This window comes from Tripterygium wilfordii, chromosome 16, assembly GCF_013401445.1.
Source record: "Tripterygium wilfordii isolate XIE 37 chromosome 16, ASM1340144v1, whole genome shotgun sequence".
NCBI lineage: Eukaryota > Viridiplantae > Streptophyta > Magnoliopsida > Celastrales > Celastraceae > Tripterygium > Tripterygium wilfordii.
Window position 1 is genome coordinate 298,830 of NC_052247.1, and position 16,737 is coordinate 315,566.

General features: G+C 37.8%; 3 protein-coding genes and 1 long non-coding RNA gene across 10 annotated transcripts; 2 read left to right on the forward strand and 2 right to left on the reverse strand.

Annotated features, from left to right (window-relative positions):
• The first annotated feature begins 1,444 nt into the window (after positions 1–1,444).
• On the forward strand, positions 1,445–3,169 carry LOC119981199 (probable GMP synthase [glutamine-hydrolyzing]). The gene is made up of 4 exons (XM_038824258.1): positions 1,445–2,079; positions 2,167–2,224; positions 2,310–2,393; positions 2,567–3,169. Exons 1-4 carry the CDS (start codon positions 1,551–1,553, stop codon positions 2,970–2,972), a joined length of 1,077 nt encoding a protein of 358 aa, XP_038680186.1. The 5' UTR covers positions 1,445–1,550; the 3' UTR covers positions 2,973–3,169.
• A 162-nt stretch (positions 3,170–3,331) lies between these two features.
• On the reverse strand, positions 3,332–5,725 carry LOC119980796. 2 transcript variants are annotated; one of them, XM_038823589.1, is made up of 4 exons: positions 5,487–5,725; positions 5,362–5,406; positions 5,141–5,242; positions 3,332–4,642 (listed from the first exon to the last, which is right to left on the reverse strand). In XM_038823589.1, the coding sequence occupies exon 4, from the start codon at positions 4,618–4,620 to the stop codon at positions 3,532–3,534; it is 1,089 nt and encodes a 362-aa protein (XP_038679517.1). In that variant the 5' UTR covers positions 4,621–4,642; positions 5,141–5,242; positions 5,362–5,406; positions 5,487–5,725; the 3' UTR covers positions 3,332–3,531. The 2 variants fall into 2 exon arrangements, with proteins under 2 accessions (XP_038679517.1, XP_038679518.1); XM_038823590.1 differs by having other exon boundaries at positions 5,362–5,725.
• A 3,860-nt stretch (positions 5,726–9,585) lies between these two features.
• On the reverse strand, positions 9,586–10,928 carry LOC119981416 (probable purine permease 4). The gene has a single exon (XM_038824514.1). The coding sequence runs from the start codon at positions 10,879–10,881 to the stop codon at positions 9,724–9,726; it is 1,158 nt and encodes a 385-aa protein (XP_038680442.1). The 5' UTR covers positions 10,882–10,928; the 3' UTR covers positions 9,586–9,723.
• Positions 10,929–14,020: 3,092 nt separating this feature from the next.
• On the forward strand, positions 14,021–16,210 carry LOC119980553. Of its 6 annotated transcripts, XR_005463898.1 has the most exons (7): positions 14,021–14,275; positions 14,366–14,515; positions 14,635–14,749; positions 14,910–15,328; positions 15,438–15,451; positions 15,551–15,681; positions 15,768–16,210. It is a non-coding gene; the product is annotated as an uncharacterized LOC119980553 (long non-coding RNA). The 6 variants fall into 6 exon arrangements; XR_005463897.1 differs by having other exon boundaries at positions 14,910–15,451; XR_005463896.1 differs by having other exon boundaries at positions 15,438–15,681.
• The last annotated feature ends 527 nt before the right edge of the window (positions 16,211–16,737 follow it).

Here is a 16,737-nt window from a genome sequence, read left to right on the forward strand (position 1 = left end):
TGAAGATTTTTCAGAGAGTGGATCATCCTCCACAATTTCACAGATGATATTATCATCCCTGCCAAAGAAAGAACAAAATACAGAATTTTTTATGATCAAGCTTTTCCTTTTCCAAATTAAGGGGACTATAGGGTTTAACGTTGAAAATCTCTAACCCTACTACTCACATCCATGATGCTTAGTCTTATATTACTTGACTTAGCCAAACCATGTGGGACAAATAACTCTCGTAACATTTAATTCACTGTGAAAATGCCAATCACTCTTTGTGTTCTGTGTGGATTCTGTCTTGTAGGTAGGTGCCTCTCATTTTTTTCCGGCAATATGTTGGACAAAAACATTATACATGCCTTTGTTCTTCTTGATATTACATTTCAACTTTATTTTGGAGAAACATGTATGTATTTTGAGTGCTGATAAGATAGTATCAGTGTGATCATGTCTGCTGTTTGAACTTTTCTTTAATTTCTTTATTTAAGAGATTAGTGACCAATTGTAGTCATTAATTCTTGAAAAATGGTTCTGTCTGTTGATATGCATACATGTTTTAGGCAAAATCAACTGTTCATGACATAAGAATATCAATTTTTTCATATTAAAACCAGGAAATTCAGGCAATTTCAACTCAAGTAATGCATATAATATATTTATGTATATAATTGTATATAAACATATATCTTGATCAATCAATTCAACAGAAATTGGTCCATTGTGGCAACTAGGGTTTGGGACCATTGCCAGCAAATGAGCAAAAAGGAGAAAACTTGCTCTGAACATGTAACCATAACATCAACTCAAATCATTAATAAAGCAAATTACTACTTGATAAACTCTGTCATTGCCTTGAGAAGTCCAGCTAGCTTTCAGGATAAATACATTAATCATGATTAGTCTATTTTGCCTTCATCCCCACTCCAACTTGAGGATTAGGCTTTGGAGTAGTCAAGCGGTAAAAGGCAGACACTGAAAATGAAATGGAGGGTCCATGAAAGAGCTGGCATTGGTACCACCATCACCACTTTCATCATCTTCACATAACATATAATATATCAACAACTAATCTAATATAGACCCAGTTCTAGGGTTAGGGTCATGAATTCAAGTCATATGGGTGTTTCCATTATCACAATTTGCGAGATGCGCTCTTGCTTAATCCAACGTGTGCAAATGTCACCCTGCGTTATCTTCACGCACTGAATCTCGGCCCATGTCTCGACTAGTTTATGGACTTGCGAGGTCTTCCTTGTGGTCGGGAATTTACCCACCGATTGTCCGGTGGACAGCTTGGCGAGTTCCATGTTACCAAAAAAGACTATCTATGATTCAATGTGTCAAAGTCATTTTCTAAGCCACATCAGCCAGAAGAAGAGAGAAAAAATGTCATTGGCATGAGAGGGAGACTGTATGGCAGACCCTAATCCACCCATGTTACAACTTCACAAGGGATTGACCCTACTTGCCATTCTATAAACTCTCCCTTGTGTTCTTCACTTTCTACATTGCCTTTCTTGCACAAAAAAAATCATTCTCTCCACTCACAAACAAAAAATATGTGCCACTCCAAGTTTTCTAAGCCTGATCATATCAATGGCCGTCCGGTTCTTCAGCCTAAATCAAACCAAGTTCCTGTCTTGGAACGGCGTAGTTCGCTTAAGAAAGTCTCTCCACGGTCTCCTACTTTGTCACCTAAATCTTCACCAATTAGTACTGCTAGTACTAGGCCTTCATTGTCCCCTCCTATCTCTCCTAAGCTAAAATCACCAAAATCATCACCATTGCTTAAAACAAGAAACAATGACAAGGCCCTGAACTTGACTACTGAATTGTCCCCGGTGAAGAAGGCGAAGAAAGCCGGTGCTAACAACAATTCAGTGAAAGTTGAGGCTCCAGGAAGCATTGCAGCAAAAAGAAGAGAACAAGTTGCCACAATGCAGGAACAGAGAAAATTGAGAATTGCTCATTATGGAAGGACTAAATCTGCCAAGTTAGAAAAGAAGGTGGTTCCGATTGATTCTTCATCGTCTACTAGTACTATTACTCAAGAAGAAAACAGATGTGGATATATGACATCTAATTCAGGTACCAAAACTCACTAGTTCTGATATTTTCCTCATCAATGGCAAGTTTTCTTTTAAGTACATAAATAAGAGAATTTGGAATGTGCAGATCCTGTTTATGTTGCTTACCATGATGAAGAATGGGGTGTTCCTGTCCATGATGATATGTAAGTTCTCTAGCTCTTTCTTTCTCTCTCAAGCAGACCTAATTAATTCTGCTGAATTAATGGGATGTTTCTGCAATTGTTGCAGGATGTTGTTTGAACTGTTAGTGTTAACTGCTGCACAACTTGGATCAGATTGGACTTCAGCCTTGAAAAAGCGCCAATCTTTCAGGTGTGTATAAAAAAGGTTCCCAACTGCTGAGTTAGATGCACAGGATCTAAGTAATGCATATCAAATCTTGTCTGTACAACTCCGCAACTAGGATGAGTAGGATACCAACTGTTCGTACCTTATCATTTTCGAAGTGAATTCATAAAATATTAATCTAACATTATGTTCTGCAGGGAGGCCTTTTCTGGGTTTGATGCGGAAGTTGTTGCCAAATTCACAGAAAAGAAAATCACATCAATTAGTGCTGATTACAGCATTGATTTAAGCCTAATCAGAGGAATTGTTGACAACTCAAAAGGCGTCCTCCAAGTTAAGAAGGAATTTGGGTCATTTGACAAGTACTTGTGGAGGTTTGTGAGTCACAAGCCTATTTGTACCCAATACAGATCATGCCACAAAGTCCCTTTTAAGACCTCAAAGTCAGAAACCATAAGCAAGGACATGGTGAAGAGAGGGTTTAGGTTTGTGGGACCAACTATTGTTTATTCATTCATGCAAGCTGCTGGTCTCACAAATGACCACTTGATCACTTGTCCTCAACACATCCAATGCACTTCCAGGGCAATCTCAACATCCTAGTGTAGAAACGGCTTTATAGAATCACAAGCAACCACAGGTCCATGTATGGCACAAGAAATGTTTATAAGGCATATACGAGAGTTTTTTTTATGGTAGTAGTGATGGGTTCAGGGAAAGTAAAGAAAGGAAGTGTTGAAATTGTGTATACCACTATGTTCATTTATGTTAAATGTAAGTGCATGATTTCAGTTTTTCTACTCCCCCACTTAATATTGTCCTGCTTTGGGCTAAAGGTCCGCACAACTTTGTTATACTTATATGTCATTCAGTTGGGTTATATCAATCCGATGTGTGATAAAATCTTAACGGTTAAAGTCATGGGATTGAGTGTACCACTTAGAAAACTTGACCCATCTCCAAAAATGCAACTCAATAGTCAATGCTTCATATTACTTTCCAGTAGAAGGGACAGTACATATTTAGTCATGACTCCCATCCAAATCTTCAACATTACACCAAAGAGAGATCCTCAACAGGAAGACATGAAAATAGAACCCAAAAAAAAAATAGTCACAGAACAGCTTGAACCAAAAGTTTAAAAATGCTGATCCAGCAATGGTTATGCACTCTGTGCTTGTAGAAAGGCATTGAAGTCTTCTCTCGCCTTGCGCAAGCGTGGGGAAATACAAGAAGCGGGTGAGGCAGGGTTTGATGATGGAGAAGATGGTGGAAACCGAACATGGCGAGAGGATTCATGGGATTTTCTGGAGGTTGCTCTGGTTGGACCATGCTTGAGAGTCACTCTGCGATCCTTGTCGAACATGAAAGCCGTAGTAACTGGTGAATGTGCATCGTTCACACTACTCTGAATCAACTCAAGTGGCAGATCAAAGTAGCGATTCGTCGAGTCTCCATCTTCTTCATGTATGGCTGATGAAGCCCAAGATCCACATTCAAATTTTTCCAAGGAAACTGTCCTGGATATCACATTTTCCATCTCTGGTTCTACCTTTCTTGTTCTCACTGGCTTTCCCTTGCCAAAACCTGGGAGGTACAGACAAAGGGCACCGCATTTAAATTCATCATTGTCATGATCCATATTCTTACCATTCTTGTGAATAACTTTGCCGGTCTTGGTTTTGTTGAAGCTCTCATGATTCCTGTTGTCAAGCTTGGTAGCATTTGGTTCACTGAACCAGAGATCAAATTCATCAGAAGGTTCATATGCTTTTCCTTCAGCATAAGATTGACTCTTCCGTAAATCGATTACCTGTTGCAGTGAGTGTGCAGAAGAGTGTTGGCGAGCTATAAGATCAATTTTTCGGGGAGATTCTTGGCCTTCGTTTCTCCATTTCTTCTTCAGATGATTGAAACTGAATCGTGCAGATGAAGAGGCCGAGTTGGGTAGACTGCAGCTAACGAACCTGGAATTTGCAGGCAGCAGAGGTGGTGGAGAGTTTCGGGCTGTAACAACAGGCTGCAACAATATATTGAAGCTAGCTTCTCTCAACGACGATTGTCTCAGTGATATTGGATCAACCATAATCTGCTTCTCCTTTTTCACGCTCTCCTTTTTCATCAAGATTTTAGGATCTTCAGTTACCAAAAACTGAAGCTCATGGAGATGGTCTTCGGTCATATAGACATCAACTCCTGCTTGGGTTCTGTTGTTTGTGGTGGCAAATAAACCCGAGTCTGGAATCACCATGGTGTTCTACGAGTTTGAAATGCTGACGACAAAGGACTCGAAATTGTGAGATACTTATAAGAGAAATCGACATGACTACATGAGAATGTTGGACGTGGACAGCATGTCTGAGATCTCTTTGTAGTGATATCCATTTCCAACTGGTTTGCTCCATATAGAAAAAAGGGCATGCCAATATAATATACGATTGTTTGATTGTTTTAATAAAAAACTTATACCTGCGATCCAAATCCAATCTAGAACTGTATGCTCACGTTCCATTCCTACAATATCTGACTTTTGAACAATCATGACAATAAACTACTCATTTAATCAACAGAGAACTTGATCTTCCAGACATATTTTAGTGAATGACTGTCCTTACACACGAGACAAGAGACAAAGACCTGATGTGCTTGCAACAACGATAAATATAAAGGCAAGCATGCATGAGCAAAATCAATTTAATAAAAACTGGTGCAAAAGAAACTGCCGCGGCACACCCAAAATTTTAAACAAGTAAAGAAGATAGAATGCTTACTTTCCTCCCGGAAGGTGAAAGAAACATCAGAAATTCATCAATGCCAAGTAATCTCCTTTGTTCAACTTCTCTTGGGTCCTCTATCATTAGAGTCAGCTTAACCTTTTTAAAATTCCACAAAAGAGAAGAAAAGAATTAAACAATTTCCACCCCAAATGGAACAAATTCAAGCGATTTGTGGGGATAATGAGAAGTGATATATCAAGGAAGCGATCAATTACCTCAATCTATTTAATGTCTCTGTTTTTCTAGAGAAATTCCAAAACCTACACAAATAAACTCATGTGAAAAAAGTAGTATTAGAGAAATGAAAACAAAGGAATGAGTACAAACAGACAAAACAGACTCTCTGGGTTTCGCGAATGTATTCAAGGTCCTGAGGGGCGCGGGGAGTTTCTTCTTCTTCGGCCTTTCAGTTATCGAACGAGACACCAAATAGCAATTCTTTATTGTTCTTCTGGTACTAATACCATCCCTCCTCCTACTCCGGAGGCCAAGACCCAGAAATGGCGTAGGTTGGCAGTAATTGCTGGTGTTGATATTGCGGTGGCGGTGGAAGCTTTTTGATTTGGGTAACGGTGCCAGTGGCACCGGTAACAGTTGCAAAGCCATCATCAATAGTCGCACAGAAGCACTTTGGGCCAAAAACCTGAGTAAAAGGCTTTATAATAAAGCCCATCCATCTATTGTAAGCCTACCCATCACTCCTTGGAAGACAGACCCCGCAATAATGAAGCCCATGCATCGATTCTAATCACGCCATGCCCAACCCAAATTCTAATAGCTAAGCCCAGTGACCTTTATTTGATCCCCTTTTTTTTTCTCTTTTTTTCTCTTCAATTCTATCCTTTGTGAACATAAAGTGTATGTCAAAGACAATAAAACAATGTGCCCCTGTAGTCACCACTTGCTAATAAAAGAAGTAGATGATGTGTTGGGGTTTTAGCCCCGAATAAATAACAAGTCATTGGCTGATATGGTAAACTTGATCGTAGTAATTCTTAGCGTAATTGAGAGGTCGTGAGTTCAAGTACCATGAGTGTTTCAATTATCGCAATTTACCAGATGGGGCCATTGTTCAGCCCAACGTATGCGAATGCCACCTTGAGTTTATCTCCCGCATTAGGTCTCGATCCAGGTCTCAATCGATCCATAGGGGTAGCGAGGTCTTCCATGTGGCCTGGGGTTTACTAACTAGTTGTCCGATGGATAGTTGGGTGGATTCAACCCATTATTCAGCCCAACGTATGCGAATGTCACCTTGAGTTTATCTCCCGCATTAGGTCTCGGTCTAGGTCTCAACTGGTTCATAGGAGTAGCAGGGTCTTCCATGTGGCTTGGGGTTTACTAGCCAGTTTCCGATGGATAGTTGGGTGGATTCAACGTTATCAAAAAAGTTTTAGCCCTAGATAGTTAAATCGCCCAAACCAGTTGCACTTATACTTCAGATTTAGATTTAAGGTTTAGGGTTCAATCTCTAATTAATGATATTGCAATCTCATAGTCACACATTACTACCCATACCCCCCCCCCCCCCCCCCCCCCCCACAACTTCAAATATGGTTCACACACTCGGCATATAATCAGCATATGACTAATGACTAGAGGATCCCATTATTAAACTAAAGATTTTTATTTTTGCATTACAAAATTATTAAGGGGGGAAAAGTTGAAAACACATTACACATATAACTTTCAACTAGATACCTAACAAATCATTGTTTCGCAACTTAGTTGACGATGATGATGATCATAAACAAAGTGCGCAAATTTGCTTTCATTTTGACCTTTTTATTATCATTGGCTTCTTGCGCTTTTAATTCTTTGTCCATCCTTAAAAAGCTAAATGCATCTCCTCTCTCCTTGTTTGGATTATATAATTATAAATATATGTTTGATAATCTTGATGCGTTGAAACACAAAAGAAAATCTTTTGGTGAAGGAGAGAAAAAAGGTGAAAGAGAGAGGTCTACCTTTGTCTAGTGTGCAAGGTGTATGGATTAGCACAAGAGACATCAATCATAATTATCAAGGGAGATATCCACCAACTTTTGGTTGTAATTGATTGGGAATAATGTGAAATATCAAAAACAACATATATATATATATATATATGACGCGTTAGAAGTTGGGTTACCCGTAATGGGTTTCGGGTTAAAACTTGGCTTTCATCTGCAACCGTTGAGCAGATCCAATGATTGTAAATTTGGTCCACAAACTTTGGTCCATAAACTTGGTCCACATAGGAGAAAAACTGTATATATATATATATACTTGGTTGGGAAGAAAGTTAAATATAAAAAATAATAGTCATTATTACTCCTTATGCATATATGCATGTAATTGTGACTTTGTGTCTTTGTGTATATCTTCATTTTCCCTTTGTTTTTCCCATAAAAAGCAAAAAAGAGATCACTCACCTACAATAAGTAAATTGGTACAATTATAATAGAGAGGGTTTGTCTATCTCAATGGGGTCTCTTTACAAACTAATTAAAATTCCAATGTTTTTTTTTTCTAGGACGACTTTTGATATTGCATGTCCCACCCAATTGCACTAAAAACTAAAAACGATCCTAAAAGCTATAACCAAACAAAAGTTGCCTATCAAGAATCTAATCAAATTCTATTTTAGTGGTCAATTATGTCATTTGATTTTTGTAATCACATGAATACATATAATGAGTGTAGTCTATTATAAAAAAGAAAACTAAAAAAAAGAGAGAGAAGTTTTCAAATGGCCCCTATACTTTAATGAAATGATCATTTTGGCCCCTAAACTTCATTTAGGGCAATTTAGCCCCTCAACTTCCAATAATGTAGTCCGTTAGCCCCTAAGCTCATTTTCCGTCAATTTTTGCTGATATGACATGTATTTTTCGTTACTCAATGGAAATTATAACGGAATACAATTTTGAAAGCTCATGGGCTAAATTGATCATAAATAAAGTTTCAGGGCTAAATTGATCCATTCATAAAAGTTCAGGGGCTATGTCAATACTTATCCTCTAAAAAAAAATAAAATAAAATACGAGATTATAAAAGAAAAGGAGAGAATATTGGATGCAAAAGGAAACCCTACTTTTGGCAAAATAGACAACAAATCACATCCCTATAGTTTTTAGTGTTTCTTCCATGAATTTTTTGTTTGTTTGTTAAGACAAATACACCCACGTACCAATCATTTTAATAAATTAATCTAAACTAACTAGAATTGGGAAAATGACATCTTGGTTCACTTTTCTCTCTCGATCTACAACAAAAAGAAAAAACAAATATATTAATAATTGATTTTGTTGGGAACTAAAGTTTGCTTCATAGAGAAGCGATAGTGCTTCTCACTAGTTTACTCCTAACTAATTAAGCATTAATGTGATTTTTATTGTTGCACATTTTAGGGTTAGTTGTTAGATCCACAACTACTTTTCTCTTGAGAAACCAAGTTTAAAATACTCTTTAAGATAACAATATTGAAATGATCAAAATACTCTGAAAATTAAACCATCGTTGTTTTTTTTTTTCTCCCTTTCTATTAAGATAACAATTGCAGTAGTTGATCTCTCTGAGATTGGGTTGTGCATCAAAAAAGCTAAAAACCAGCTAAACCTTTTCTCGGACCTGACTTGTAGTCATGTTAAATGCACATCAAATGGTGTTGTTGATGCTTTGGCCAAGAAAGTCTTGAATAGTCGTGAAAATGGTATTTGGATTGGGAACATACCAGGGTTTCTTACTCATGTAATTACTGGAAACTTCTCCCCCTTTGCTTCTTAGTGAAAGGTGCTCTTTTAAAAAAAAAGAAAAGAAGAAGATAACAAGTAATTTTTTTTTAGGTGTTTGGAACGTCATACTCCCCCAAACAACTTAACAAGTCGCTTAGTATTAACGCGAAAAGTTTAATTTTGATGTCATATTTAAAATGATTAGTTCACATCCTACTTATCCCTCCTATCCTATTTGTTATAAAAAGTCAAGTGATTGGTTACTTCGCTGAAAAAAAAAAACCCTAGACAAGTATAGGTATTAGACTACTTTACTAGTTTGCTTACACACAATGTGGTTATTAAATTGGTCAATATTTACTACTACAAAACAAACACATATTTATTGAGAGTAAATAATGTAACCATAGCTCTTAGGCTGCTAGAATAATTTTTTTTTTTAAAGTGAGAACAACTCATATCACACGTGGCCTTTGAATAACCCACTAAACTCAGATCGGGTTAGACAAACGTTAACCCAACCGACATATTAGTTGTACCTAGGCCCGACATAAACCACTTGCAAATAGTTACGTCAGTTTAGAATCGAACTCCAGATCTAGGGTGAGATTCTTTACGTCCTAATTTCGGAGAGATAATCAATTAATCTATCACCAAGTGATTCCAGAATGGAAGAGTTGCACTATGAACAACTTAATTGTGTTCATTTTGTTATTTTCCCCTCTTCAACTAAACCCAAGAAGCTAATTCAATTGCATGAGATATTAATAAACACTACTACATTGAGTCATATAGAGACACACACATACCATGCCATGACAAGAAAAACAAAGAAAAGAAAGAGAAATTGAACCACCATGATCAAACATTCTCTGCCAATGTTGTAGGACCACCAATCTCCATCTCCATGTCCAAACTCTTCTTATTCTCAATCTCTCTCACTCCCCCCTCCTCCTCCTCTTCTTTCCTCATTTTCACATACATGCCATAAACATATGAGCAAAACCCCCAAAGACACACCACAGTAGCCACAGCCTTAACACCCCCAATTGGGTCTCTATACACCAATACCCCTCCCAACACATTCATACCCAAAATAGCTGTTGAACAAATCCCTCCAGTCAACGATGAAGTCAAATACACCATCCCTGCTGTACCCATGAAGCAAATCTGCCACGTCACCACATTGAACCCCACCGTGACCCAGTACAATCCGGGTCCTTTATCGAATACCCGATCACTCTCTGTTCTCAACTCAGTAAACCCACCGTCCGATGACATCCCCACGGTGGCCAACACCGTCGCCGCAATCTCCATCACCAGCTGCATTTCCATCACCATTGAATAGCAAGTCACCTTCTTGTAAATTTTCTCCATGACTGGCAAATACAGAGCGAATAACAAGCCGGCACCGATCGTGCAAAAGAAGCCGATGTAGTACTTGAGTTGGGTCAACCCGGGTGGCTTGTTGTGATCGGAGTCCAACCCAATAAGGACTGAACTCACCGTCAAGAGGATCACACAATTGAGATTCAAAAATGTGATCTTTTGTTTCACAATGATAACAGATAAGATAAGATTGAAGACTAATTGGGATGCTAAGAGGAGAGAAGATGTTGAGACTGGTAAATAAGAATTTCCCCATGAAAACAGAAGATTGTTTAGACCCAACATTAGACCAACAAAGATTGACAAGATTAGAATTCTGGGTGTGAAAGATGAGAAGGGTCTTCTATTAGTGCATTTGAGAAGGTAATAAGGAGCATAGATGGGTGGTAAAAGGAGAGGAAAACCAGCACATTGAACCCATGTTGAGACCCACTTGCTTGAACCACCATGAATGAAATAGTACTTTGAGAGCAAGCTTGATGAGATTGAACCCACAAAGAGAAAAGCATAATTAAGCCCTAAGAGGATGAAGTATGGCTTCCCTGTTTTGTTGTTGGTTCTCTGTTCTTCTTCTTGATCAATATCAGTATTGGAGTTGGTCATGGCCAGTGATGTGCCGTTTTTTTCCATTGATTCTTGTGGATTTGGTTGTGGGGTTTGATATGCAAAGACTTCCATTAAAAGGGGGACGAAGATCTAGTGATTCTTGATAGGGTAATATGGGTATTAATTAGGTTTACTTAAATTTGTGGGCTAAATTTGGAAGTTCAGATATATGGGTTTATTCTAATCCGTGGGGTCTAATAACTAATTAGGGTTTCGGCTTACTAATATGATCCAATTACTGCCACCATGAACACAACTACTGTTAGATATGTATGGAGCACACTAATAAAGGAAATTTTTTTTGGGAAAAAACAGAGAGAGGGGCAGGTGTTGGTTTAGTGAATGAAAATGGAAACAAATGGCATTTGGTAGGATTTGAGAATCAGAGATGGAAAGTACAAAGTTTAATGATTTTGAAACGGCTATGTTGATAGTTGACTGCTGCTTCTTCTTCTTCTCTCCCTACACTTTATAGTTCTCACCCAACCATTTTTCCTGTGTTTGCTTTACAATGTGTCATGTTGTGGAGGGCAATGTGTGAACAAGTGTCAATTTCTTTCTCAAGCAAGCGTTAAATGCATACTCATGTTTTTTGGTCTCTCGTTTTATAATCGAAAATGATAAGCGTCTCTGTGTTTTTTTGGTCACACCTACCTCAGATATTGAGATAGACGCACATGATATATGTGAAATCGTGAGACCATGCATATAATTCATGTGAAATCGTGGGTGTTTTTTGTCACAACAATCTCAAATATTGGGATAGACACACATGATCCATGTGAAATCATGAGGCCACTCATATGATTCACGTGAAATTGTGCTTTTTTTTGTCACAACAATCTCAAATATTGAGATAGACGCACATGATTCATGTGTGCGTCTATGTGATCTTACTATTTCACATGGATCATGTGTGTCAATCTCAACATTTAGGATATCTGGGGTCAATAAATGTTGGGATTCGTAAGATTCTAGAATTGACGGGATTTTGGGTTTTGGGTGTGTGTATGTTAGTGAAGGGTGTAACTTGTAATTACTAATTAGTCCATTATGGGAGCTCTAGACAACTAAAGAGGTTGCCTAGGGCCCTACTAGCTACCAAGGCCTCCAATAATTTTAAATTTTTAAATTTTTTTTTTAGAAAAATATGAAGATAATTAATATTTCTAATGATAAGATGTAGAATAATAATTGTAATTGTTAAAGTAAATAGCACTTAAAAATTATTATAAAGAAAATATTGTTAGCTGTGTACCATGCCTCTTAATCAATTTATCTCCTTTAGTATTTATTTCTTCGATTATTAGTTGTTTTTTAATTTTTTTGAGGCCTCTTAATTAAATTTACGGACAATTGGCACTAAGAGCACTTTAGACAACTTAATTGTAAAAAGGTCATGGGTCTTTTTAAAATTATAAAAAAGTGCAATTTAAGGGTAATTTGATCATATGACTTAAAATATTTTTTGGTTTATACCTACAATACCATTATTTTCTTCTTCTCTACTAAAAGCTATCTCCTTCTTTCTCTCCTCCTCCTCCTCCTCCTCCTCCTCCTCCTTCTTCTGGTTCTCGATCTGAATTGTTCTTCGTTGCCTTCTTCTTCGTTTTTGGCTGAGGTTCTCCTCTCTTCATCGCCTTCTTCTTCGTTGCTAGATCTGGACTACATCGAGTTGCTCTTGTCTCCGTTTTTGACAGATCTGGACTATGCTTTGTTGCTTAATTTGGGTTGTGCTTCGTTCTCTCTTCTCTCCTTCCTTGCTATGTCTGATTTGTACCTCTCTTGCTCGTTCTGGAAAAACATTTACAGTTGCAGAGATGTATCACTATAGTATCACCAATCCAAAAATCCACTAAAATGATACAATTGAACCAGTATGCATACTTCCTCTTCCTAATTACTTTTCCTTTCTTGATTTTCTTTTCTTGGTTACCTCTCTTGCTTGTTCTGGAAAATATTTACAGGTGCAGAGATGTATCACTATAGTATCACTATATTATCACCAACACAAAAAATCCACTAAAATGATACCATTGAACCATAAAGACATGTAATGCAATCAAATTTACATTCCAACATTTGTATCATCATTTTATGAGGAAAATATATAAATTGAACACTAAACTGGATCTTTTGTTTAAAGTATCACTATTGTATCAGTTCAACAAAATACCAAAGAAAAATGTCATATCTGCACTAAAATTCACCAGTAAGCAAATCAAAAATCCCTCAACCACTTACATTCCCACAAATTGATTGTTGATATCAATTTAAAGAAATACACATTTAGTATCACTATAGTATCAATCATTTGTTGCAATTACAAAAGTTTCACTATAGTATCAGTTTATCAAAATTTCAAAAAAAAAAGTAGCTTCTGCATCAGAAACAACATTATTCAAACCAAAATTCGAAAATGTTGAAGGAAAATACATGAAAATTAACCACGTGAAAGCCTCAAATGCACAAAAGTACCAATATTGTATCAAAAGCCCTAACAGATTTCAAGTAACCCTAACTAGCAAATGTACCAGAAACTAACCAAAATTTTCAAAAATCAAGACATGTAAACATGATTTGAAAACGAACAAAGGTTTTCGGTGCACAAATTTCAGATAATATCACCAAAGTATTCATTAATCGAAAAAAGCTTCGGGTATGTAATATGCTAACCATTTTCCAGAAAATCAGTATAGTATCACTCAAGATTGAGAAAGAAGCGTCATTATGGATGTGAAATCTCTGAAAATAGAGGTTTTAAGGTCTGAAAATCGGTTGTGTTTTTACAGTTCGTGGAGAGAGAAAATCACTGTGTGATGGAGAGAGAAAATCACGGTGTGAGGGGGAGGTTTCGTGGGAGGGATAATGAAATATGAGGTTATTTTGGTAAAAGCAGGTCCCCATTAGACTTTTTTAAAAGGATGTTTTAATGGTTGTATCTTTTTACAAATAAGTACAATCTATTGTACCGGCCCCCAATTTTCCCATTAATTTATCTCCTTTTAACATTTAGGCCCATTTGGTTGCAGCTATAGCCTATAGGTTTCGTTGGGCTTTATTTTGGGCTCATCATTGAACTATTGATTAATTGAATTCAATGAGCCCCATACCTGGCCAGGCCCACGATTTGAGCGCACCATACTGCCACCGGAGAGTCCAATATACAGATTACAGACTACACAATTTCGCGGCAATCTGTTGGTGCGTCTCCTTTCCTTTCACGCCAAACCTTGTCGATTTCATTTGCAGTTCGTCATCTCCGATCTGTTACACAGCCATTAGGGTTTCAGTCGCAACCGATCTTCGTTTCCATCTCCAGTCTTAGCTATTCCGTATTAATGGAGGCCTTCGGCCGTTACTTCCTGGACGAGAAAGCAGTTCGCGTCGAGAACATCTTTCTCGACTTCCTCAAGAGGTTTCAAAATTTCTTTTCTATTATTCTGTTGTTATTGAGTTTTAAATCGAATATATAAGAGAATAATCGAAACAATTGAACTCGGATCAGTTTTCGTACGGAGGGGAGTGGGGAATTGTACCACGAAGCCGAAATTGAGACGAGGAGAGCGAACGAATCGAGCACCATATTCCTTGATTCCACTCATGTCATGCGATACAGCGACCTTCTCCAGAAGGCCATTGCCGAAGAGGACTTAAGGTCGAAACTTTAACCCCCAATTTTTTTTATTTGGAAAAAATCCCTTGTCGGTTTTAATCTTGTTAAAATGTTAGGGATTTGATGTGCATTTTGTTGCGTTTTGCTTGATTTTTTGGAAGGTTTGAGCCTTACTTGAAGAATGCGTGTAAGAGGTTCGTGATGGAGCTTCATCTCTGATGATAACACTAACAAGGACATCAATTTTGCCTTTTTCAACATCCCTTTCTCTAAGCGGTATCTACTGCTCTTACTCCATGTATTTCAATGCTAATTTTCATTTACTTATCCGAGGTTGTGTATGAGTCCAGCATAAGTAACATTAAGCGAAGATAATTTAATAAATTGGACTTTGTATATGATTCTTTTCGCTGCATTTGCCAATCCCTGACTGCAGGTTGAGAGCGTTAACTACACCTGAAATTGGGAAACTAGTATCAATTACCGGAGTGGTCACTCGCACAAGTGAGGTTAGACCTGAGCTTCTTCAAGGAACTTTCAACCGCTTGGAGTTCAAGTACACAGAAGTCGGATTTTATATGCCTATTCTGTTTTGCTCCTCATTATTCCTTTGGGGAATGTTTTAACTTGCTGTCAAGTGTCAACTACTTAAATTGTGTACTTGCAGCCGATAATCTGTCCGACATGCTCGAATAGAACAAGATGGGCATTGCTCTGACAGGAGAGCAATTTTACAGATTGGCAAAGAGTCAGAGTACAAGAAACATCTGCTGAGATTTCCGCAGGTTCCTTTCCCAGATCCCTTGATGTTATTCTCCGCCATGATATTGTTGAACATGCCAGGGCTGGTGATACGTAAGATGATTACTTTAAAGATAGCTAGTTTTTTTCGTGCTCTTTTATGCAATCGTTGAAGATGACTTGATTGACTTCTAATGAATCTTCAATTTGCATATGCTTCCAGGGTGGTTTTTACAGGTACCGTGGTTGTAATGCCAGATATATTGGCCTTGGCGTCACCAGATGGGCATTCTTTCTCTCTCTATAGTTTATTTGTTTAAAAATTACCATTTCCAGGGTCTGGACTACCGGGATGGAAGCAGAGGGAGTTGATCGCATGGTATGTGGCCCAGCAAAATGAGAAAAATGCCTACAGTTCTCAGGAGGAAGCAGCAACTGAAATTTCCAAAATCAAAGCTATTATAGAGGTTAAACATTTGGTTGTTTTGAGCCTCTACTGGTAGTATCTGTTAGATTACTTCACAATAAAACGGTGGTTGGAAATATTTTGCAGAGCTGGATACTAAGGGAGGGTTTCTTAATTGTGCTCGACGAGGGCAGGCAAGAAGCCGGTGAAGCTGCAGTACAACCACCATCTAGAAATGACAGAATATTAGCTGTGGCTCCAAATCATGTCATAGATTGATCCGGAAACTAACGACGTCTTTACCATATCCATATGGCACTGGATCTTGTTGTGAATCAGACTGACCTGTACAACAATGTGACAGATTGTTGCAGACTTGTGGTTGGAAGAGATGTTAGCTCGTGGCATAACGAGATCCTACTGTCTCTCTTTGCTACTACAACAAATTGAAAGATAGAAATGTAGCAAGTTCTGAGAAGACTGCCATTTGAGTTCAAATGTTGTAAATTAGAATTAACTTGCATGTTTTTTTTTGTGATAGGCAGAATTAGCTTAGATTGGCGACTGAAGGGAGAGATTAATTTTGATGATCTTGATTTTATTTATGTTTTCAGTTAAGCTTCCACAATAAGAAATCCTTCGGAGATCATTACCACCCATGAACTAATCATGGTTTCTTGTCTCTCACTCTATGTTCTTGCTACAACACAAGCGCCCATCCTTTTGGATGCAAACTAAGGTATATCATTATCATGTGTCTGCATGAATACGACAAACCAAAAAGAAAAAAAACTTGCGTGTATTATATGGGAATCTTCTTCCCCAGTTGAGCTTAATCATTGATCTGAATATTATCACCACTTTTGATGGTGCTGGGTTAATGGGATGATGTTCATCATCATCCTTATCATTATCACTGGAATCTTCTTCCCCTCAGCCCTCCCTTTTGTTAGGTCATCTGGGGCTTACTGTCACTTTCTGTAACAGTTGGTCTTCCGCACTAGTAAAACTTTATTTGATTTGAGTCAAGTCACTTTTTCTTGAGCTTAAACTAGAATGAGTTGGTGTTGGATTTAGGAAGCAAAACCCTACAAGAAAGTACGGTCTGACCAAAGCG

What these genes read in the sequence shown, in the direction of transcription:
- LOC119981416 (XM_038824514.1), bottom strand. Translation starts at nt 10,881, where the DNA reads ATGGAAAAAAACGGCACATCACTGGCCATGACCAACTCCAATACTGAT.
- LOC119981199 (XM_038824258.1), top strand. Translation starts at nt 1,551, where the DNA reads ATGTGCCACTCCAAGTTTTCTAAGCCTGATCATATCAATGGCCGTCCG. An exon ending in ATATATGACATCTAATTCAG is followed by an intron (nt 2,080 to 2,166) that starts GTACCAAAACTC and finishes TGGAATGTGCAG; the next exon opens with ATCCTGTTTATGTTGCTTAC. An exon ending in AAAAAGCGCCAATCTTTCAG is followed by an intron (nt 2,394 to 2,566) that starts GTGTGTATAAAA and finishes TATGTTCTGCAG; the next exon opens with GGAGGCCTTTTCTGGGTTTG.
- LOC119980796 (XM_038823589.1), bottom strand. Translation starts at nt 4,620, where the DNA reads ATGGTGATTCCAGACTCGGGTTTATTTGCCACCACAAACAACAGAACC.